The sequence below is a fragment of the Clupea harengus genome, chromosome 5 (genome assembly GCF_900700415.2).
Source record: "Clupea harengus chromosome 5, Ch_v2.0.2, whole genome shotgun sequence".
NCBI classification, from domain to species: Eukaryota; Metazoa; Chordata; class Actinopteri; order Clupeiformes; family Clupeidae; genus Clupea; species Clupea harengus.
Window position 1 is genome coordinate 31,115,938 of NC_045156.1, and position 25,324 is coordinate 31,141,261.

The 25,324-nt window shown below is 42.1% G+C and overlaps 1 protein-coding gene across 3 annotated transcripts in view; it reads left to right on the forward strand.

Annotated features, from left to right (window-relative positions):
* The window catches only part of dag1 (dystroglycan 1), a 34,097-nt gene extending 22,388 nt beyond the window's left edge, over window positions 1-11,709 (forward strand). For all 3 annotated transcript variants that reach the window (XM_031568543.2, XM_012837425.3, XM_031568544.2), the window contains exon 3: window positions 6,091-11,709. In XM_031568543.2, the coding sequence (XP_031424403.1) occupies window positions 6,091-8,385 (2,295 nt within the window). In that variant the 3' untranslated portion in view covers window positions 8,386-11,709. The remainder of the gene's footprint in view (window positions 1-6,090) is intronic.
* The last annotated feature ends 13,615 nt before the right edge of the window (window positions 11,710-25,324 follow it).

Consider the following 25,324-nt stretch of genomic DNA (forward strand, 5'->3'; position numbering starts at 1 on the left):
GTGTGTGTGTGTGTATAGATCGGGTGGAGAGACTGCGGCAGCATCACACAGTGAAGATGGTCTCTCTCTTCTTCCCCTGCTACTCTACACTAAGTGACTGGACAATATATATATATATAATATTATATATGTTATAGGTTATATATTCTAGGTTATGGTGATGGGGTAACAATGTTTCCGCCATCAGCATTCACAGGTAAATGTCCAGACAGAATATCAGAGGATTTGTCACACACACACACACACACACACACACACACACACACACACAAAATAAATACCTAAATAAGCAATGCACTGCCAATTATTTAAATATCAAATTCATTATATTATGAAAATGAATAGCCGTCACAGGTGTCCATTGGGGTCTATACAGCCACACATTTCATATGAATCTCTTGGTATCAAATAAGGAAAGGGATGGCAAATAAATATGTTTTTTTATTATTTACCAAGACACTGCACAGGAACATTTAGGCATAGTGACGACCTCCAGCTCCCATATGCCGCCAATCACTTTTAGCACTTTTGTTTTCCTCCAAGAGGTGGCGTGATCGGCAAAATGACCTCTCTTAACATCATGTTTCTCTGGTCCATGACGGCTCCGTTTGGTTTAGTGCAACATTTTAATATCGCAATGTTGGTATCACATTCACATCACTTCACTTACCTGTGCCCCAACATGAGAACAGAAACTCGTGGACGTGCACACAGCCATATTGCTACTGAAAACTAAAATCCTAGGGGAATCGAGTGACACATTGGTGATGGAAATGTTAGCTAAGGATAGTAGATAACTTCAGTCTTTCACCAAAAGTATTACTTTTCGTCTGAAATTAAAAAGTACACGTAGGCTATGCTTTACTGCAAATGCTTGTCAATTTCGCACGCGAGACTGTACGTTACGAATAATATGCGTATGGCGTGACGTTAGGGACGCAATGCATTAGCATTAGCAAAGCACAGGACAGGTGCAGTGCACCTACATACTGTCAGCGTGAATCTCCTTTAGACATGTCTCTCTTATTTTAGATCTTTTTCAAGAGTAATCTGGAAATGTGTTGAAATATCACAGCGAATTTCTAAAAAATACAAAATAAATCAATGGTGAACTGATCAACATAGCCTCATGTCGCGGACCCCCTGCAATGCCGTCGCGGACCACCAGGGGGCCGCGGACCCCCGGTTGAAAACCCCTGTCTTAGCAGAAACCAGGTTTTGGGGAAATGCTCTGAGCTCCCCCCACGCATTACAGCAAAGTGACATACTCTAGCTAGTCCATGGATCTAAGAAGAATCCTTCTTTCAAAGTGACATACTTTAGCTCCTCCATGGATCTAGGAAGAATCTTTCTTTCTATGTCTACTGAGCTAGTTAATGCGTGCTGATGCGTAATGATGTAAGCAATTCTTATGTATAGTTGTTTTTTTGTAGATTATATCAATTAGGCCTATTTGTGTCAGCCCTATTGTCATATCATGTGTTGATTTATCCTGTTTATTTACTCTATCTATAGGTCAACTGAGCAGTTACTCCCACTCTATTCAAATTAAGCAGTTCTTACAGTAAATGACAAGAGATGACGACACATTTTAACAGCAGAAGCAAAAATGGCCAGCCCAGTAAAATGACAGTGACTACTTTCTGAAGGCACCACTGTACATTGTCAGTTTTTCTGTTGGTGTCCAGTGTGGCCAACTATTTTCAATGGGAAGTAGCTAATGCCTGCTTGAAAAGTCGCTAATTGTTGCTAGATGACGTGATTGTTCTAATTGTCTTTAATATTGATGCATCATGGGGGGCACTGTGGCGCAAGCAGTAGCCCCGACCATATACGGGCTTGAACGCCCACGGGGACACAGGTTCGAATCTGACCCGCTGTCATTTCCCGATCCCACTCCCCACCTCTTCTCTCCATCTCATTTCCTGTCCAAACCTTCACTGTCCTATCTCATTAAAGGCAAAAAAAAAGCCAAAAACAAATATTGTTGCATCATATTTGCATTCTGCCTAGTGACAGTGGTGGTGTTGGATGGTTTTGTAAGGCCGATTGTTGAACGCTAACTGTTGCTAACGGTAACTGTTGACAGGTGCTTATGGTCTCTTCATGTGCTCATATTTTATCTACCTTTTTATTGGGGTTTAGCTCAGGGCCACCCGACATAATTCCACCTCCGTAGTGGGCTACACATAATGGAAACAGTCATGGCGTGGGAGTGGGACCACCAAAATCAGATTGAATCCTAAATTGATAACCGTTCTAAATGAATATGATAAAAACCACTGTGTTCTCCAAAAATCAGCCGTCAGTCTCAGTGATCAAATACATTGCGGCAGCAGCAGTTAGGTTTTCAACACATTTAGGACAAAAGCCTCCTCATCCTACGAGCTATACACCGTTGCTGGAGAGCTGGAACCTTCATTTTGTTCAGGCCAACAGAGAACTCCTAAATAGCAGGCCCAGACAGTCCGCTACTTTCCTTTTTTTTACTACCAGCTACCACAGCACACCGACACACAGCAGCATAGCCCAAGATGGTGCCCTGCCTACCCTTTCCTTACGCTTCCACACAGTAAAGATATGACTTGCCACAGAGGGCAGGAATCAACACAAACACATGTGCCTACCTGAAGAGTAATGTGGCCAATATGAGTCTACCGATGGCCTGTGAGCTAACTTTAGCTTCTGTTTACTGTTACCTGCAGAGGGCTTCTCTCCTGTGTAGTGTGTGTGTGTGTGTGTGTGTGTGTGTTCTCTCACTTTGGATTGAAGCGTCTGCTAAATACCTGACCCTTTCCCCTTTTGCCTTTAAACTACAGTATAATGGGATATTAGACATCACTGTGGCTTCTGTCTTGAATTTGCAGTTGTTTTGAGTTAAGAAACTGTGGCACGCATGTTTGTTACTGGTACATGCCATGACTGACGCCACAATAGGGTGGACTAATATGCTGTATTGTAGATCATGGTAGATAAATTACTGCCCCAATGTAGGGCCAATGTTTTTCCGTTTAAAAAAAATGCATTTTCCGTTTCACATTTGGTGAATTCCGTTTTTTTTCCGTTTCAGCTCATTTTGTTCACTCTGAGGTAGATTGATGGTTTAAAATGAGTGAATAATATATAATAAATATATATTATTAGATTGTTGTTTGCCAGCCATCAACAGAACAGAAGACTAAAAATGTTTTGTTTTAAATGCGATTGGGAAGACGAGCGCGTGAATGTGACTAAATGTGGCTTTAGCGAGGTGTGTGGGTCAACCCATAGACATATATACATGCATATACATATGTATATATGTCTATGGGTCAACCGTTGAAAAGGGGGGCGTGGCCGGAGCAGAGTTCAGCGCAGACGTGACATTTTCTCAGTGGTTTTGTTCTTTAATTAATGTTTGTTCATCGTTGCAATCGTTGTTGTGTTTATTTGAAAGAAATATAGCCTTGCAGCCCAAAATATAGGGGAATTTGGGCGATTTGTATGCACAAAATGATGTTTCCGTCTGCAATTCCGTTTCAAAGGGTTCATTCCGCGAATTCCGTCCGTTTTCCGTTATCGCGGAAAATCATTGGCCCTACCAATGGCTGTCTTTTAGGGGGCACTACAGTACCATATCTGACCGCAGAATACTTTGAATGCTGGCCCACCATTCTGATCCACTGTTATTTCTGTTTTTACCGTGTATACCTTCTGTGTGTCATGGAATGGTGTATTATGCATCAGGTCATGCTGCATGTGTGCTAATATGCCTTATCCTCTCAAGCTTGTATGAATCCATACCCGCTAAGGCTTGAAGAGCCTCTCCTTGCCCCTGTCACCCTAGTGCGTGCTCTAGGGGATTCAAGCCCTGGGCTCTGTAAAGAGCATGGCCAATGTCAGTTCTTATTGGCATTATATAAACTGAATTCAGTTCTTATTGGCATTATATAAACTGAATTGAATTAAGAATCAAGCCCCACATGAAATGCTGCTGTTCTGTGACTGTCACTGAACAGAAAAGACGCAGAGGCAGGGTAGTTCTGGCAAGACTCTCTGGAGAGTAGCTACGGTTTTTTCAAAAGGTTTAGGCAGTGATTTATAGAAATATATGGGGAATTTGAGGGTTGTGGTCCATTTTGACTTTTTAGTCAAGAGGTTTTTTGATTTCATTTTTCACACCTGCTTGCAGTTGGAAGATGTTCCCCTTTCACGGCATAAAATGTCTATAAAATAGTTTCATACAAATGTGTGTTTGGCTTACCAAAAAGACCTCTCCATCCTCCAGTTTTCCAGTAGAAATGATGAGTTGCACTGAGTCTTCCTCTTCCTATCTCCCTGCCTTCACATTTGTCACCACATCTGACATGCCTGAGCATATCCCGTCAAAACTATGAATCGTATCTTTCCAGCTGTCTTCTCTCCCCAACAATGGGCTCTTTCTCCTCCCGTGCCCTCGTCAAGTTCACCCCAACAATGAGCTGCTTTATAGGCTGTGTCCTGGACTGTAGGTTTGGTTAAATTCTTTTGTGTCAAAGGAACATTCTTCTCCCCCCCCTTCCACCTCTCTTTGGTTTGACGACAGCATGCGCTCAGTAAATGTGTGTGCCTGTGGTTTGGGGCCTCATTGTGGCGCTACATTTAGGACAACTGTGGGGCGACAGTGGTACAGGAGGTAAAGAAGTCGTTTAGTAATCAGAAGGTTGCTAGTTCGATTCCCTGTCGAAGCGTCCTTGAGCAAGACACTGAACCCCTAATTGCTCCTGATGTGCAGTGTGCCATCAGTGTAAAATGTGTATACATTGTAAGTCGCACATATGTAAGTCGCTTTGGATAAAAGCGTCTGCTAAATGACTAAATGTTGTAGCGCTACATTTGGGACCGCTCTGAGGTTTATTGGTGCTGACGCTGAATATGGGCAAAGGTTAATATCAAAGAGGTCTGGGTGCAGGTGAGAGATTAGGTTTAATCTCATTAATACAATATTGGAAAACTGTGGAGGCCTTTTGGGGGGGCCTCTGGGCATCGTTTTAGCTTGTTTGTCTAGAGTGGATAGAGTGAGTCATGAGGATGGAAAGTAGGTTTGGTTTTGGAGATGTCAGCTGGAGCTGGAGCTGGGATGGTGTTATCTTATTGTTGATGTACTGCTATACTGAGCTGCGACTAGGAAAGCCTCTGTTTTCCTGAATTCTACAAACTCTAACTAAACAAATAGCAGTGCAAAGGCTCTTTAAAAGGTCCACAAATGAAAGGCTGCAATCTGAGAAGCGAAAACAACCGATGCTCATCAGAGGGGGCGAAGTGGTCGAAAGGGGTAATAATGTTGAAATAAATGGAAGAATTCAAAATGGCTGCTGTCAACCCTGTGGCTGTCCCATAATTCACCAGCCACAGGGAACGCACCACCTCAACAGTCTCACTACACATGCAGACAGGCCCACTAGAATAGCAATAGAAAATAACCAGCATCTACACAACAAGGAGCCGTGTGGCATATCGTGGTGTGTGAGCGCGCAGGTGATCTGATCTTCCACATATTTTAGAGGAATAACCGACAAAACTGAAGCCACATGCTCAGAAAATGAAGTAAAAAAAAAAATGAAGTTTCTTGCAGCTTTTGTTGGGGCCAGTGGTGATGTAAATACTGGGGCTGTCAAAGTTAACGCAGTTTGCTTCAGTGCCATTGAAGCAGGTTCTGTTATGATGTACTCAATTTAGTATAGCATAGTCGTGTCGACCACTAACAAAGGACAATGGATAAAGAAAAAACTATTTTGAGACCCGTGTTCATCAGTGGCACTGTATAAGCAAGAGTTATATAATGAATGAACTGTTTTAATATGGAATTTCCATATTTTTTTATTGTGCACACATTGTCATTCATTTCCTGAGATGTCATTGTGTAGTACAGGTGACTCCCTACATGTAGACTTCATTGGGGTAACAAGCAGCCCGTTGGGGGACATGTTTCTCTGCTCAGTTTTTCTATGGAGAATTGAAGTTGTAAATGGGTAGAAAAAATTGCAATCCTGCCATAGTTTTTTTTATAATAATGACTTTAATGATGCAGTAGCCTAACTCTTATTCCCTTCCTCTTTTTTTTTTTCCAAGGTCGTTGAGGCTAGCAAGGACGCCTTACCTGCATGGCTACACTGGGATGTGGAGAGCAGCACCCTTCAAGGCCTTCCTCTAGAGGCAGACAAGGGTGTCCATTACATATCTGTTTCCATCTCTAACGGAAGCCAGGTTTCGTCCCACTCTGATGTTTTCTCCATCGAGGTGCACCCAGAGGAGCACGCAGATAGTGACCCCATTCAACTGGCCATTCAAGGGGCGAGCAACAATGTCCAGTCCTTTGTCTGTGTCAACGAGGAGCCTGTTACGGTGCTCACCGTTATTCTTGATGCTGATCTCACTAAGATGACTTCGAGGCAGAGAGTGGAATTGCTTGCAAAAATGAAGAAATTTTCAGGTGTCGGGCTCCAGCACATGAAGATCTTGCCTGTGGTGAACAACCGTTTGTTTGATATGTCCGCCTTCATGGCTGGGCCTGGGAATGCCAAAAAAGTGGTGGAAAATGGCGCCCTTCTATCTTGGAAGCTCGGCTGTGCTCTGGACCAAAGTTCTGTGCCAAACATCAGCAGTGTCCAGGCACCGGCAAAGGAGGGAACAATGTCGGCGCAGTTAGGATACCCCGTTGTCGGATGGCACATTGCGAACAAAAAAACTCACGTCCCCAAGCGAGTACGTAGGCACATCAACAACACCCCGACACCTGTGCCCTCGTTACTTCCGCCGACCACCTATTCTGAACCTCCGACCCGGATTATCCCCACCCCCACGTCCCCCTCCATCGCCCCCACGACAGACACCTCTTCCTTCCCTGTGAGAGGACCTGTGCCCTTGCCTGTGAAGCCTACAATCCGCACAAGAGATCCTATCGCCCACACACCAACAATCGGTCCGGTTCCGCCAACAACGGTCGTCATGGAGACGACCAGCACTATCAGCGCTATCCAGCCCACCATGACGAGGCCAATGCCGGTCGGGCCGTCTGTTACTCCGCCGACACCGACTACCACCAGAAAAACAACCAAGAAACCCAGGAAACCCAAGACCACGCCTATGTCTAAAATGACTACAACAACAAAACCACCCAGGCGCACGACTCCCTCTCCTCCTGTCGTACCGGACACAGGTAACGAGAAGCCAAAGCTTCGTAATCCTATCGACCAGGTGAACGCATGGGTAGGCACGTACTTCGAAGTGAAAATACCATTAGACACTTTCTACGACTTTGAAGACGGCACCACCGACAAGTTGAGGTTGACTTTGAGAAAGAACCTCTATGAGGTGGTGGGGGAAGACTCGTGGATCCAGTTCAACAGCACGAGCCAACTTCTGTACGGACTGCCGGACTGGCAGCATATGGGCAAACACGAGTACTTCATGCAGGCGACGGACAAGGGCAGTCTCAACGCAATCGACGCCTTTGAGGTTCATGTCAATCGCTGGGCTACGAGTGACAAACCACCCGTCCTGTTCGCTGCTCGTTTCCACGGGGAACCGCACAGTGTGACCAGCAACATCCACAAGAAGATTCTTCTCGTCAAAAAGCTGGCCGTCTTATTCGGAGATCGTAACAGCAGCACGGTGACCTTAAAGAACATCACCAAGGGCTCCATCGTGGTGGAGTGGACCAACAACAGCCTTCAGCAGAACCCTTGTCCCAAGGAGCAGATCCAGGCCATGAGCAGCAAGATTTCTACCGCCAAAGGCGTACCAACCAAACACTTCAGTAACGTCATGGAGCCCGACTTCGCCCCTATAAACATCACCGTCACAGGTACTGGAAGCTGCCGTAACTACATGTTTGTTCCTCCGGGTGAGATCTTCATGCCAATCCCTGTGCCCCCGGCGTCCACACCGGCAGTAGGGGCAGGCCGCCAGAGCACAGACGACGTTTACCTGCACACAGTCATTCCAGCAGTGGTGGTGGCAGCCATCTTGCTCATCGCAGGTATCATAGCCATGATCTGCTACCGTAAGAAGCGCAAGGGCAAGCTCACCATCGAGGATCAGGCTACGTTTATCAAAAAGGGAGTGCCGATCATATTCGCCGACGAACTGGACGACTCTAAGCCACCTCCGTCGTCGAGCATGCCACTCATTCTGCAGGAGGAGAAGCCACCTCTTCCCCCGCCCGAGTACCCCAACATGGCCAGTCCAGAGACCACGCCGCTCAATCAGGACCTGCTTGGAGAGTACACTGCTCTGCGGGACGAGGATCCTAACGCCCCTCCTTACCAGCCTCCTCCTCCCTTCACGGCACCCATGGAAGGCAAGGGATCCCGCCCAAAGAACATGACCCCCTACAGATCACCGCCCCCCTACGTCCCCCCCTAATGTTTGACAATGACATCACATAAAGCCAAGAGGGGACTTTCTGCAGTTCCATGCCGGTGTTTTCTGTTTGGAATTAAAAGGGGGGAAACAACAGAGGCATACTACAATGTGGGGATTTGGGGGTGGGCTGGGGTGGGCTTGGATGGGCTGGTTTGTCAAAAAAATATTGGAGAGAAGGAATGATCTAGGACGTAGCCTGCAAGAGTTGCCAACAACCACCTTGCTCGAGTGAGTTCACACTCCTGCTGAACCGCAAGTTGGGGACACCTGCCCCTTCTGTCCCCGATGCTTTTCCCCCTCCTATGGGCTTGTAAAAATATCTCTATTTTCCATGTTTGGTTTGTTTTTTAATCATTACTATTTTAGTTTGGTTTTTCCTTTTGGGTGATTTCAAACTACTTGCCTAACAGCACTCTTTTTATCTTCTGAACTTTTACTTTTAAATAATACAAGAAGAAAGTAGGTGATTGCAGGAGCAAGGATTTCATAGAGAAACTACAAATAAAGAAAACCTGTAATCATGGGAGTATTTGGACAGTCCAACTGGAAGCGTCTGTGGTTGGGTTTCATTTCATAAGGTTTGCCTTTTAACACTAATTGTACTGTTTTATTCATATTCTTGTGATGAGCATAACAAAAACAGGTAGCCAAAAAGTCTAAAGTCTAAAATATAGATATTTTTTTCTGTTTAATCCAATGTATATTTGAAAGACATTTTGCTAGACTATAATAGTGTTTTCTATTTTTTTTTTTTTTCAAGGATTGGGAGCACATGACTGAAATAACCTACAGTTATATTTACACATACATACATTCATACATGCATACGTGTGTGTGTGTGTATGTGTGTGTGTAGTTGTAGTAGTAGTATTAGTAGTAGTAACGGTAGTAGTTGTTTTTTATTTTTTTGTTTGTTTGTTTGTTTTTGTTTCATTTTGACACCCTATTCAGAAATAAAGGATGGTACTGTATGCTGAATTAATGGACTGTATCTGTTTCACGTTCTTCTAATTAAAGGCCTCTTGTAGTCATTTCCTAGGATTTAGTAGCATTCTATACATACGATAGATGTTATAGATGGAACATGCTTGAAACTCACTCAAAATAATAATAATAATAATAATAATAATGCTAATTATTATTATTTATAATTTCAGATTAACTATGGTCTAGAAACAGAAAGTGTGGATTATTTTACAGGGAAAAGGATAAACCTTTTCTGCAGTGATGCTCCCTTTGACATTAATGGACACAAGTATTCAGTGTATTATGAAAATTCTACTTGGGAATTTACTCTCCGTTGCATCACTTCATTACTGCTGGCTAAAATGCCAGGATAAACTGAAACACCAGGTTTCATCAAAATCATCTGAAATCTTAAAAAAGGAATATGTAAATTCTCTGTCTATTTTTTTACAAAGTTTTTGATACAATAAATATACTGTAGGTGTAATTGCAATTTGTAAATGTAATTTTAAAATTTCAGATTCGCATTATTATTATTATTATTATTATTGGTGGTGGTGATTACTTTTAAGTCATTTTCATTTCCATATGAATAGAAATGCCCCAGTGTATCATCATCAGCATTCTCAAGAGAAATTAGTCCTTGCAATAAAGAGAGATGGATTCATTTGATGGGTATCCATTCTATAGATGAGATCTTGGTGCTGAGCTGTAAACAGAACTTTTTTTCCCCCTGAGCTTTTAAAGTCCTTAAATGATCTTATCTCCACAAATGTTATTTGTGCCAAGATGGTAGACTTCTGGGATTCGTGTCACCACTGAGTAGTGTAGGCCAATAGATTTACTGTTGTCATTTTTTAATTTTTAATTAAATGCTCCTCCATAGGCAGAACTGGATCACTTTCTCAGTCCTCAGAAATGTCTGATTCTGTTCCCGTGTCATGCGATATTACATTTGCAGTTCATTTAGAATTTCTCATCAAGCTTTGTTGGGTTACTTTTTTTATTTGAATCAAGGAGCTGAAAAGACAAAGCAAAACAAAAGGGGTCACAAGGCACTCTTCAGTTTCGATCCACTTTGAGTGTTTTGCTCTAAAACCCCTCTTCAGTTTTCCTTCCCCGGTGTTGAGTGTGTTTTGAGTTTCAGAGTGAAATGGCATCGACAGAGCTGCAACTTTAAATGTGATCGTGAAGTCTGCTAGCTTAATGCAGTTCATATTTTTGTGGCCTTTTATTATTATCTGTTTTAGAATTTGCATCTATTTGTACCATTGATCATAAAGCTCATTTCACAAAAGCAATGAATTTAGATGTAAGCAAGAAGTACACTCCACAATCATAGTCTCAAGCAAATCACATGTTGGGTGAGAAAACCAAAGATGCAAAGTGTTCACATAAGGATATGGCTCAGTTTTCCTGGATGGAAGTTAGACGAACCTTATATGATATGTCTTTTAAAGTACTAACTCAAGTTATTATTCTTATGACATAAATATATATACATTTGTTTTGTTTGGTTTTTAAAAGTGGGAAATAGCACAACACACCAAATGTGTTAAGACACTTCGCTTCTCCTTCATGTGTGACTACTGTGGAACAGATCATATAACAAAACTAAAGCAGTTCTTTTAAGAATTAGGAAGTTAACTTTAAGAACTTATGGAACAGATACAGATTGATGTCCCTGTTTGGTTTCTCATCTCCAATCTCTTGGTTTTTGTACCTTTTTGTTGCCTTTTGAAATATTTTGGTTTGTCAATGATGTGTCAAATCCAATGGGCCTTCCGCATGACACTAGTGCCCTTGCTCCAACCAGGATTTCTATATATTTTTTGTGTGTGTGTGTGTGCGTGCGCGTATTTCTGATGAAACAAATTAATCATTACAACTGGAAAATCTAGGATGCCGATACATTTTCAGAAGGTTTTAATGTAACTGGAATCACACGTTTTATTTTGTTTTCCTTCTGTGTTTTTCACCATTGTGTTAACACAAGTATCCCCTGTGCTGCTTACAGTCTCACAGAGCTGCTGCAGCAGACGGACAGACCTGTGCTGGGTTAAACATCAGTCAGCACCCAGCTGAAATGGGCTGGAGGCTTTCACAATGCAGAGACTGTTAGCAAAGGTCAGAGGGGGGAGAGGAGGAACTGGACAGATGATTGAAGGGAGCCCCATATGAATCTTTTGAAGCCTGACCGTAGTCTGTTTCACGTTGACTCAAGAGTGTTGACTAAAATCAGTGATTTAAAGAGAATGCATAGAAAGAAATCTATTATTTTTGTCTGTTTTACATTATTTTATTTCTGCCACTAGACACTGTATGTTCAAATCTTGTATTAAAAAGTGTTTTCACCAAGATGTGCTGTTAGAGTTGTATTTCCTATCTTCTTTTCAATAGAAATCACTTGTCGTATCCAGCTGTTTACTTCACGGTGTCAAGTCCTTCTTTTTGCAGTCCTTATGTTACCATAGAGAAGCATTCATACATTTATTTTTTTAACAAGATCATACACGTTCATTCAGACAAGGCACCTTTCACAAGGCAACATCTTTTTTTTCTCAACTGAATGCGTTACACTTCTGTATTACGCAGTATTTTTCCTCCTGCTAATTTCTACTCAAGGTTAGGCTATTGCGTCTGCCGTGAAACTGCACATGCAGTAGTGCTAGAGAGTTTGTGAAGCCCTTTCTGAAAGTCATAATTATGCAGAAATTTGATCTAAAGTGTGATCAGATGTCCATCTATATTTATATAATTTATAAAAGGACGTCTATAGAACAGTAAATTACAAAACTTTGCATACTTATGCATTTATGACCTAGCATTAAATTACTTTAGTGTGAAAAAGTATGTGAACCCCTTTAACAACAGTGACTTCAAGCAAATGTTTCTGGTAACTGTTAATAAGCCGTGCACAACAGCTGGGAATTTGCCCAGTTCCTTCACACAGAAGTACTTCAACTTTGGTGATGTTAGTTGGCTCTCTTACCTGGCCCTAACCCTAGCCCACCCCACCCATTCATGTTCTGCCACTACTGTCTCTTAAGATGAAGGTCCAGACATACAAACATCTCGGCTTCAACCATTCTTCGGTAGACTGGCTTATATGTTCAGAGTTGCTGTTCTGCTGCACACTATATCTTAGTTCTGTCAATGAGGAGATCCTGTTCTTTTTTCTTGGAGATAAATGACTTATTGCTCTCCTCCCATGCATATCAGTTTGGGCCCAGTTTCCTTTAGATAGATTGTGCACTGTGCCAGGGTATTACTGAGCTGAAGCTCAACAGAGGATGGGATTTTTGGGAAAGACAATGATACTAAGGTCTGGGTCCAAAAGGTCATTCCAACTCCATTGTCGTGAAGAAAAGATAGATAGATAGATAGATAGATGGATAATTCTAACTCCATTTTAATGAAGAAAAGGTGGAGCTGTGATGATAGTTCTCCCCCAATGTCCAGTTTGTGTCGAGGCACCAGGGAACATGTCACTTGGGAAGGTTGGTAATTGCACAGAAATGACCATAATAAAGAATGCATACACGTGGTCAGTGGCGGTTCTACATGGAATTACACCCCGGGCAAAACCCCCTCCGAGCGCTTCGTCTAGAAGCCTTCAAAAGGGACTTCATTATGCAATGGAGGGATGTGTACAAAATGTATAACTAGATATGATGGATGACAAGCTTAAATTGGAGGCAAGAATTTACAGATCACAATGCAAGAGGGATAAGCCTCATCTCACGGTCATCACGATTGCAGATAACAACATCCCATACCAGCATTGTTCATGCACCGCAGGGAAAGATTACATTAATTTACCTTCAGTTAATTGAACTCATCTGGAGAGGCACTGAGATGTAGACCTACATTTATTAGTTTATTAACTAGCATTACCCTGTCCCTGACAGGGCAGTGTCCTATATGTCAGTTATCGGACAGTGTCAAACATCGGCCATTCTGTTAAACAATCAAAATGCTAAGTGTAATAATGGATTAACAATCGATATATTCAGTTTAATAATGGATTAACATGACAACGTGAATATTTGCCGTGAACACGCAGTCCGATAATTAACACCGTACTGTACACGATAACTGTCTAGCTAGCTAGCGCAGCTAGTGAATAGCTAACGTTAGCTATTTTTAACCAGAGATAACTTGCCTAAGCCTAGCATAACATCAGCGGTGAAAGTAAGCCGGTACTGTCAATGACAATAAAGTGAATCATGAGTATGCCTATAATCATGTATGCTTAGTTGATTTACTTTAGCAGAGGAAAATTCCAACCTAACAAGTTTCATTTGGGAGACCCAGAGGTGAACTGTCCCCCGCGCCCCCTCCCCCTTCTCACACAGGATCTGCGGCACCTTCTTAGCGAGCAGGGGCGCCTGCAGCTGCAGGGGGCGCCAATTTGCCAATTCCCCACACAGTGATATAATAGAAAACCCAGATGATTTTTAAAAAAAAAATTTAAGTGCTCGTGCCGCCCCCCACATGTCATGAAAAAGTGCCGCCCCGGGCAGCTGCCCGGTTCGCCCGTGCCCAAAACCGCCCCTGCACGTGGTGCAAGAACAGGCCTAGTAGATATGTATAACTGGACAATGCGCAGACATCCGTCAGATCAATCAGCAAGTACAAACACACAATAAGAAAATAATTGAATCATTAAACATTTTTTGAGGCTTTGTTGCTGACCTGGGTCCATTTTAATTAAAACACATCATTATTTCTCCATTTAGCCCTTCTGTCCACACTAAAACAGCGTTTTCCAACACCGAAAACAACACTTTTAGAAAACGCTGTCAGAGGTGTTATGAATTTGAAAACAACAGGTTTGTGTTGAATTGTGGACAGGGAAAACGGGAGAGTTTAAGAAACATGACATGACACTGATGAAAGTTTGTGCTCAAGACACAAACAACAACAACAACAAACACTTCTATGGTATTTTGGTGTGGACATAGAACCTTTGGAAAATGGTCCAAAAACGATAGTGTGGACAGAAAATGTTTTTACATACAATCTGTGTTTTCAGATTTACCCATCTCATAGAAGCTCACACTCTTCATTTTGATTATACAATTAACAGTTCATGGGAAATTACTGAAGGTACATGTGCTTAAATCTATGAAATTCACCAGCAAGTATACCCACACACAAACACCCCATAAACAAGTAACACACTTCATCCTGGGAAGCTTTTAGAGACTTCATCTCATAGGCTACACCAAACTTTGAACTCACCCCCCTTCACATTTGGCACCTACATTTTTTTTTTTATACAATATGTTTATTAGGTTTTTTCAGGTAATTAAGTACAAACAGACAAATACTAGGAGTAAGTAAGAAATTATACCAAAATGAAATTAAAAGAGAAAGAAAAATAAGACAATTGAAATCAAATAAAATAAAGGCATAAAAACAAAACAAAAAACAAACAAACACAACTAACAGACAGGGCGTACAACTCAAGACAATGAAATGTATTGATGCATCACTAGTACACAAAAAGTGGCCTATTGTGAGTCTCATAGCTGCTCAAGATCTCCATCAAATTGAGGCACCTACATTTCTCTCTGCTAATAAGTGCAACAACTTCACATCTTTTTTCAAAGGTAAAATTGATCAAATCAGGCAGAACATAATGATCAACAACTTTACAGCTGGACTTTACAGCTCAACTTGATGACAGAATTTAGTTTGATAAACAATGAAAAACAGAAAAACATCTCAACTCATACAATCAGTCCTGGGGCCTCATTTATAAAATGTTGCGCAGAAGCCATCCTCCATTTGATCTAAGACATTTTCTGATATGATAGTAAGTGTGATTCAGAGAAAACGGACGTACGCACATAAAAAAAAACGTGTACGCCAATCCTTCAGTTATAAATCACAAATGATCGTGGAATTGTGCGCAACTGAATCGCCGCCCTCAAAACGCCCCTACTTAATCTAATCTACTTAATCTCAATGCACAAACTAATATCAGTAGTTATAACGATGTACGAAGTAATGGACTACTTAGCCACATTTGGTTCAATTGAGAGAATAGTCAAAATAACTACTGATGATCCTCAGTTCAAAGACTCAGCAATAGCGGAGTTCACATCAGGTGACTCCATTGAATTTATTAGTGCCTCTTTGCCCTGCCAAAGGATTAGTAGTAACCCAGATGTAACCCACCACATTCAACTTCTTTCTGAAGTGTATGTGGCAGACAAAAGCTCAAACTTAACTGACTCTTACTTAGCTGAACTTAAAGGCATTGCAAAACTTAGTGGAGCTGACTTTGAGAAACTCTTATTAGATGAATTAGCTAAACTCCAGAAGTCCACTAAAACCCAGCCTGAACCGCTTGCCCCTGATACTCCAGTCCAAGCTAAAAGAGTCACTGACTTAACTGACCTAGACCCACTCAGGCCACAGCCCTATCGCTTAAGCCCTGAACACTTCACCCCTCCTGAAGTCCAAAAAGTAGTGGTAGAGCATGTGATCAAGAATAGTGACCCGCCTTCGTCATATCAAGGCCGTGTCAAGCTTAGGCCTTTCTCTGGAAAAGTTCGATGCCCTTGCTCCGAGTCTGACTATGACACCTGGCGCAGCAATGTAGAGTTCCTCCTCGCCGACACCTGTGTCTGACAAGCACACTGTCAGGATGATAACGGAAAGTCTTCTGCCCCCTGCTGCTCATATTGTGAAGCATCTAGGACCAAAAGCATCACCTCACAACTATCTCTGTCTTCTTGATTCAGCTTATGACACTGTTGAGGATGGAGATGAACTTTTTGCAAGGTTTTTAAACACCAATCAGAACTCATTGGAACGAATGCCCTCGACGTCTTGTATGATGAACACTGTCACGGGCAGGAGCCCAATAACCTGTCGTCTGTCCACGGCTACAGACAGATTATCAGAACACTCAAGCTCAGGAGAAATGCAAGTTCCACAGGGACGATTGGCTTAATGACTCTCAAAGGGAAAGTGCCACAAGTTATACCAGCTCAAGAAAGAGTCCTTCTAGAAGGTTTTGTCAAAGCTAACCGCCAGTGAGTGTGCGATCATTGAACAGCCCACAACATCCGCCCTTCCTGGAGGAATTCTTGTGGAGTGCTGCCTTGTCACTTTGCCCAAACAACACCCTCATAAACTACACGTGTGGGTTAGAAATGAAGCTGAACACGACATAACACTCCCCTCCCACTGTATCATTGCCGAGTTATTTTCTCCTGATGCGATCCACGAAAACAGGTCTGCCTCACATAGAAACACTGACAATGTAAAATATGCTGTGCTGTCACCGCTCAGCCAGACAGTGAACCCAAAGATTCTGATCTCACATCTGATTCTTCTCTCACTCAAGAGTGGAAAGATAGAGTAACACAGAGTCTTAAGGCTTATGCTGACGTCTTTGCCCAGGATGACCTGGACTTTGGGCACGCGTCCAAGGTGAGACATCATATAAACTTGAAAGACGAAACACCCTTCAAGCAAAAGTCTAGACCAATACACCCAAACGACTATGAAGCTGTGAGGAAACACTTGCAAACACTACTCAACGCAGGAGTTATCCGTGAATCCGAATCGCCATACTCCTCTCCAATAGTAGTGGTCCGGAAGAAAAATGGAGACGTACGTCTGTGCGTGGATTACAGGAAGTTAAATGCACTGACTATCCGAGATGCCTACGCACTCCCAAACCTCGAAGAGGCCTTTTCTGCCCTTGCCGGATGAAAATGGTTTTCAGTAATGGATCTCAAGTCTGGTTATTACCAGATTGAAATGGAACAACGTGACAAAACAAAGACTGCTTTTGTGTGTCCCTTAGGGTTTTACGAATTTAATCGCATGCCCCAGGGAATGACGAATGCCCCCAGTACCTTCCAAAGGTTAATGGAGAGATGTATGGGCAGCCTTAACCTGAAAGAAACACTAGTATTTTTGGATGATATCATAGTGTTTTCCGGCACACTTTAGGAGCACGAAGCCCGACTGCTAAAAGTCCTTCAGCAGTTACGAGAATATGGCCTCAAGCTCTCCCCATCTAAATGCCGTTTCTTCCAAAGCTCAGTTCGCTACTTGGGACACATTGTTTCAAGTAAAGGAGTTGAGACAGATCCTGAGAAGGCCAGCGCTCTCAGAACCTCAAACTCTGAAGCAACTCAAGTCATTCTTAGGCTTTGCAGGCTGTGAAGTCCGTTACATGCTGATTTGCCCTTAACTGACTACGTACTCCGGTCAGAGAGTAGCCACAACCTTCAGGTGTAGTAGAAACAGGTTTATTGGTGTTTAACCTCCAACGGGTTGATCGAGTGCCTTTAGTGCTTGCAGTAGAATAATCATACATTAAAAGAAGTATTTGTACGTGTTTGTGTGGTTTCTGTAGACTAAAGAAATACAGAATATAGCAAAAATATACATAATTAGCAATCTGTACCAATATACATAAATATATGCATATCTGAACAATATACATAATTACATATCAATTATGCATCATTTATAATATATAATTCACTATTATGCAATAAACAGAATTGCTATGCAAACCAACTGAAATAATAATATATTAATACCTGCAACACTGTAATTACAATGCTGTTGCATTACTATACCACAAGATGGCACTCTAAGACCACAAATGGCCTGGCAGTCTGAACTCTAAGCTACCAGAAATGACTAGTTATAACAGCTAGTGCTAGTAAACATTAACATGAGGAAAGGAATGCTAGCAATAACATGAAATTATACACTTACATTGTGTTGCTGTGTGCGTTACTGCCAATGTTAACTTTATGCTAGCATGATATATTGAAAGCACGTCCACTCGTATTAGCAGCTGGCATGAAAAGGAAATGGAAAGTTTGTGTGCGTGCGCAACACCTCAGTCCTAACAGTGACGTGAGCTCACAGTCCAGAATGGAGTTTTCCACACAGGCTACTATCGCCGTTTTGTCAAGGATTATTCAAACATCGTCAAGCCTCTGAGCGACCTCACAAAGGGCTATCCACCGTACAAAAAAGGAAAAAACGGCAAGTCTTGCTCTGGAGACAAACACAAGCTCGCGGATAAGTGGGAGTCCACTATGTACAAAGTCCTGAAACAGATAGGAGACCTACCTATCTACAAAGTAGAGACCATAGATGGAGACTATCCTGTCAGAACCCTACATAGGGATCTCCTACTCTCCTGCGGTGACCTGGTTGAACCTGAGGACGTTGTAGCTGACAAGCCGAAAGTCCAACGGCCTAGAACAAGACGTAGTCCACCTCAACACCTCGGAGAAACCTCTGACTCTGATGATGACTTGCCGGTCTACCCCATACAGCCGCATGTCATTCAAGAGGAAAGGGTTGTTCAGGTGTTCGAAGTCCCAAAGCCACAGAACACCACTGTGACTCAAGTCGAACCATCGAGGGCCCAGTTTCAGGGTTTGGCAGACGAGACCCTGCCAGTAGAACCTGCCGAGATGTCTCCTGTAATGCCTGAAGCGGAGGAACCTCGCGATCGACGGGTTGGCGACCTCTGGCTTAGACAGATGGTGTGTAGCACACAACAGGCTAGGATGATCTGGCAAACCTTTTCGGGGTCATATAGCAGTCTCCCTCCCGATGCATCCAAACATCGCCACCTACCCTTCAGCATGCATATGCCGAGCTCCACTACAGACCGCACACGGGCATGTGCTGTATTGAAGTGGGCTTCCTAGGCTGTCTGAGTGTGCGCAATCGGGGTGAGAAGCCATTGGGAACCCTGTTTTAGGCAGAAAATCCTCTTTCACATTTCGCAGTTCCTGGGCACTGCATGGAAATCTAATAAATTGCAGACAGAGGGATAATACTGGGATATACCCGACTGGTCTCCAATTTCTCGTTTGGTACGTTCCTGTAGCCAGGAACCCAAGAACAGACTAACCTGAACCTGAACGGGTATGGCCTGGTTGCATCTGGTGCATCTCTGTAGATGAGGGCCCATTAGGGCACAAAGCTCTAACAGAGCCGTTCTTGGCAAGCGGTACTGCTTATCAGCCATACATCATCCTGTGTCAAAAAGTCTGCGCGATCACGAAAAACCCTTTCTCTCCTTATTGCGCGGTTGGCAATATCGTCTAACAACGCCAATGCAGCCATATCTCCTACTGAAAACTAAAAGTCACTATCAGACTTTTTATAGGCTATAGATTGAGCGAAATGTGTTACTCGCATTTTTCACCTAAGGACAGTGCTGTGGACTGATGCAATTTCAATTATTCAAATAGTTTAATTGATTTTATTGAGCAAAACATAAATTTGGCCTTTCACCATTAGCCCTAATGGTGACGGTGGTGGTGACGATGATGATGATGAAACTGCGTGTCGGCGCTCTGAGAGTTCTGAATTCCTACTCAGTATTTGCCACAAGGAAATATACTTACGCCAAGCTGAACCTGATGTAGAGGTACGTACTTTTCCACGTCACAAGATGGTTTTTATAAATCTGTACTTTGACGTGGATTTGATCGCACAAACATTCTAAGATCAAATCTGTGCGTAAGTACGTTTTATTCTTTGTTGCCATTAGAAACTATACCTCATCAGCAACACCCTTGATCTTTATTATTCAACCAGATTTCTCATCATAGCTATGCTGATTTAGTCCTGTCACCTAATGACTACCTCACCTAGTCCCCTACAATGTCTTTGTCAAATCAACGGCTGGATGTCTCAAAATTCCCTTTATTCCCTTCAGTTTAATAAGAAAAAAAACTGAAACTAAAGATTGATTTCGGCAAGAAAGGGCAAAGTTGTGATTGCTCAACACCAGCAGAGGCAACCCTTGCCCAGCTAATAACAGATTATATAGCCGTAACGCTGATTTTTATATCGATATAATCTGGAACACATCACAGCAGGCTTTATGATTAATAAAACAGTATTCATAATGAGTTGACAGTGTTCATTTGATGTGAAAAATGTTATCATCTGTCAATTCAATTTTATTTATATAGCGCCATAACAATACAATTGTCTCTAGGCGCTTTACAGAGCCCTGTCCATCTGTCCATCTGTCCAATGTGTAAAGTGTTGTTTAACTACAATTCCCATGCACCAAGTCAACCAACATAGATAGATAGATGGATAGATGGATACTTTATTAATCCCGAGGGAAATTTAGGTAACACAACTCATCAAAACTAAACACATATACAAAGTAAAACTAATAGGACTGGGTGTTTCAATCCCCAACTTGAGTCAGTACTCTTGATATTGGCCGTGGAATGGGATTGGTGCTCAGGAGGTTAGGTACGTCATTGGGGTCATCAGGTGGGCCCCCTCCTTCTCTGATGTTTCGTTGATGAGCCCACGACATCTCCAGAGGGCTCAACGGTGACACCTGGCGTCCCTTTTATTTCCGTATCTCTCTGTCAAGCCCTGCCAAAAGACAACGGATGAAAACTAGCTAACTTAACTAATTCCGGTGCATTTTAGAGCTGCAACGATTAGTCGACGACGTCGATTGTGAAACATTTTCGACGATGATTTTTATTGTTGACGCGTCATAATATATATATTTTTTGGCAGACGCTAGCAGATCTACCGGTAATTTTCATTCGGAAGCACTATTCCAGTATTTCAAAGAGAATGAGCTGTGGGAGCACAAGAACAGTGAGCGTCTAGCAGCAATTATCATAGACATATTTGATATATCTATAACTTATAGTAAGGTTTACATGTTGGAAAACAGAACGTCTCATGGAGGATGCTTGCTAACGTTATTTCAGTTATGTTAAGTGCAATGTAGTAAATCAGTGAATTATCAGAGTAGCCTGTATTTTCGTTTGTTCTGAATAGTTAACCTCCTCCACTTAGCATTCTTCAAACAAAAGATTGTGGAAAAAGTTGAATTTGAATGTCACTTGTAGCCCAGTTATTTTTGCGTTATTTTGCACTTGCACAGGCTTGATTGCTAATTTGAGTTACTTTTAAAACTTTATTTGCACTTTCTCTTTACTTTTAAAAGCATATTTGCACTTTAATTTGTATTACTATTTAATTTATGTATTATAATGATTACATTTGTTACTCAAATACATTTGAAATTCAAATTCCAACATTTTGAGTCGTTATTTTAATTTGCTATGGGAAATAATCATTAGATTAGTCGATTATTCGAAAAACAAATTGTCCAAAACAGCTAAAATTACCAAAATAATCGTTAGTTTGTGAAGGTATACGGCTCAATACTCAATTGACTTGTTAACCGAACTTTTACGAAGTCATACAACTAAACACACAAGTGACTTGTTAACCGAACTTTTACGAAGCTACATGACCAAACACAAAGCTAGCACTGTTAATTCCGGGACGTCAGAGGCAATGTCGACATCTTACGTTTGACAGCGGGCTTACCAAACACTGTATAGTACAGAGCTAGGTCAATTAGCTCACGTAAAATACTGTAATTTAAGATAACAAATACCCTAAATTTCCCCAAAAACCATCGATTGTGTGTGTGTGTGTCTGTGAGAGTGCTACCTTGAGCTGCCCAAACACTGTATAGCTAGCTAGGTCAATTAGCTCGCCTAAGATACTGTAATTTAAGCTAACCAATTACCTCATTCCCCCCAAAACCGATTGTGTGTGTTTGTGATGTGTAACATATATCCTTTATCAGTCGTTCAAGTTATTTACGTTTATTTACCGCTAGCGATTACACCGACACAAGTGTAATTCAATTGCTAGCTAGCTAGGTAAATTAGCTCACGTAAGATACTGTATTTTTAGCTTACCTATTACCTAATTATCACACAAAAAACATTGATTACGTGTGTTTGTGATCTGTAACATATATCCTTAATCAGTCATTCAAGTTATTAACGTTTATTTACCGCTAGCGATTACACCAACACAAGTGTAATTCAATCGCTATTAATGTTGAACTTGAACTTCAACAACGTGACAATATTAAAAGTCAGGCATCGACATGGTTCCTAAAGAATAAATCAAAGGTCCTTGTCCATTTCTGTTCAGGTCATGTGACAAGTGTTGTCCAACCAGAGACCGGAGTAAAGTGACGACATCCGGTATTAATGCGGTATCTCTGGGCCATACGTTAGCTCTGCCGACAGGGAGTATCTTATTCTGATTGGTTGAATGAGGCGATGACACCATGGGCGTCGCCACAATATAACTTGGGGGGGGGGGGGGGGGGGTCACGTCCCCCTCACTTTAAAAAAAAAGTCGTTTGGACCCCCCCACATTTGCCATCAAAATATTAGTGCATGACTGGTCTACTAGTCCAGCGTTCTTTCCATTGCTTCACAATCAAATATGTTCCACTTTATCAGTAGAGGGAATACCCATAGCAATCGAAATCCACTCCGCGTTTTCCTGGTTTCCTACACATAACGCACCAGATTCAACTCCCATACTCCTTGATTGAAGCTTTGCGCTAGCTGTTCCAAAGACGAGATGGAAGGAGGTTTTTTTTTCGAGGAAGAGGAAAGTAAGTCAGAGTTGCCTAAGTTTTCCCTTTAGTGGCCAAAGCACCTAGCCTGGATGCCAGACGAACTTAGCCACGCCCACAAATTGTTTGGTCGGGAAGTTCGGCCTGGTGTCGCTCCGTTGGGGAGAAATTATCTCCTCACAAAAATCTGTGAGGAGATAGATAGACCAATCAAATTGTCAGGGCGGTCTTTATACGATGATGGACAGATGATCAACCCTAACGTAATCGACCACGTCACCAAAGAGCTTTTGGGGTGAATTCGTTTTCAACAAACATGGCTGCCGTTGGAGAGCTGAAATGTGGAAATTCGAGTCTGTTTTAGAAGACATTGACAGCACATTAATTTTGAAAGAGGAACAGAGAAACGCGATCAAGGCATTTGTCGATCAAAAAGATGTTTTTGCCGTCCTTCCTACGGGATCCGGTAAAAGTTTAATGTATCAGCTGGCCCCATGGTCTACGTTATGGTCATACTACGTTGCTCTGATTGGTTCTAGATATATCCAATTGAGCGAAGAGGCATTTTTTTTCCTGGTTCGGTTGAAACACGCCCCATAATCACAGTCCAACGGAGCGGTATCAGACTCATATTCTGACTAGAATTATGAGTATGACATCGTCAGGCTACAAAGCACCCTTATGAGACATTCTCTGGCTATAGTAGCATTAAGTCACAAAGATCCTTCTGCAAACATTATGATTATAGCTAGATAAGCAAGCTATTTATCTACAACTAGCATTAGGCAATACCATACTTTATTTACCCATTACAAGTTGAACAGCATTTGTTGATTTCTTATTCTGGGACTGAAATATGTTGTGCTTTTGGCCGTGTTCAGACCTAGGCGTCGGCAGAAAGCGATGACCAGGATGTTTTTTTCAAGTAGCTACAAAAAAAAATTAAGGTGGTTTATTTTTTAACAACCGTGAGCTAATCTGGAGTTAACGTTAGCTAACATGCTAGTTTTTCTAACGACTTTTTAAATCTTCCTTTTAAATAGTTTGCTCTCATTAAATGGAGAATAAAAGTTGTCAGTGTCAGTCCTCTGTGTATTACACCAAAACATTATCCTGGCTATCACCAGACCAAGCTCAATCTTATTTAAGATTGCAGATCGGGCTGGGTTTACCCAGTCTACCAGAACATAATAGTAGTCAGTAATTGCAGACCATGCCGACTCCAAGGAAAAACAATGAAAGAGAGAGATCATTTTTTATCTAAAAACATGGTAAATGCACCAGAATGCGGGAAATTGCATCTACATCTTTCAAAATTTTCGGGGGGAGAACCCCCAGACCCCCCACCAAAATATGTCCCCCTCACTCTCAAAATGCTGCTGACGCCCTTGGATGACACACATGAAAAGCAGGAGCAGCCAGATGCCTCTAAAAGAGATCACTACTTGGATGAGATGCTTCATGGACCACCTCAGTAGTTCTTAGTTCTTAGTCTGAAATAAAGCACTCAGGGCCAGATTTACTAACAGAATTGTGCCCACTTGAGGCGTATTTTCTTCACCATATGCGGGTAAAGACATGGAACCATATTAACAAACGTGGCGCACTTGGGTAAAAATCGCAGATTCCCTGCTGCTGAAGCGGATAGGCAAGTTGCGCTTCCCGTCTAAAACATTTGCATAAATGGGAGGGTATAAGGGAAAGTGGGGGTTCACCGCAAAAAGATGGGAGGAGATGTGTAAAGTGCGCCTAATTATGTATTCTGTGGTATTTACAAAAACTGCCTGACGAGAGCGTGTCTCTAATTTGCGTGAGAATTCTCCGACTTATAAAAGCAGGTCTAAACCAGGTCTGTTCCATTTGTACCAAAACAGGAGGTTTAGCTGCTCAGTCTAGCTGCTCAGGTCGAGTTGATTTACACCATTTTCTCTTCTTTTGCTTTCCTTTTTTTTCTCTGGGTGGCTCCAGAGATGAATCTGACAGATGACTCAAGGTCTTGGGGACTTTCGAATGAGCTCGAAATGTCACGCTTTTTAAATTCTGAAAAACAATCAAGAAAAATATTTAGTAGCAGGAATTACCAAGGTTACATCATATTAAATTAACCACTGCACAACTATGTTATCAGTAGGAGTATACCTGCTTGTTTCCTAATTTTCATCTTTCTTCGCCAGCTTCTCCTGGAAGTAGGCATCTTTCTTCGCCAGCTCCTCCTGGAGGTAGACCTTGTCTTTTTTGAGAAGCTCAATCATCTCCTCTTTAAAATTCACCCTCTCCATTTTAGCCTCCAGCTTTATTTCAAGCATCGCAATTTCGTTTATCGCTGTTGGAGCAGTTGCATCTGCAAAACAGAATGACCGTGAAATACTCTTAGGCGAACTGAAAACACCTTGTCTTGCATGGTCATGCACAGCTGAGAACGGCTGCCTTCCTAACAAGTAAGAACAGCGTATCTAACGTTCATTTGGGGTTTATTTAACAGAACCTTGTCAGGCTAACCTGTTATTCCATGACAAACCACAG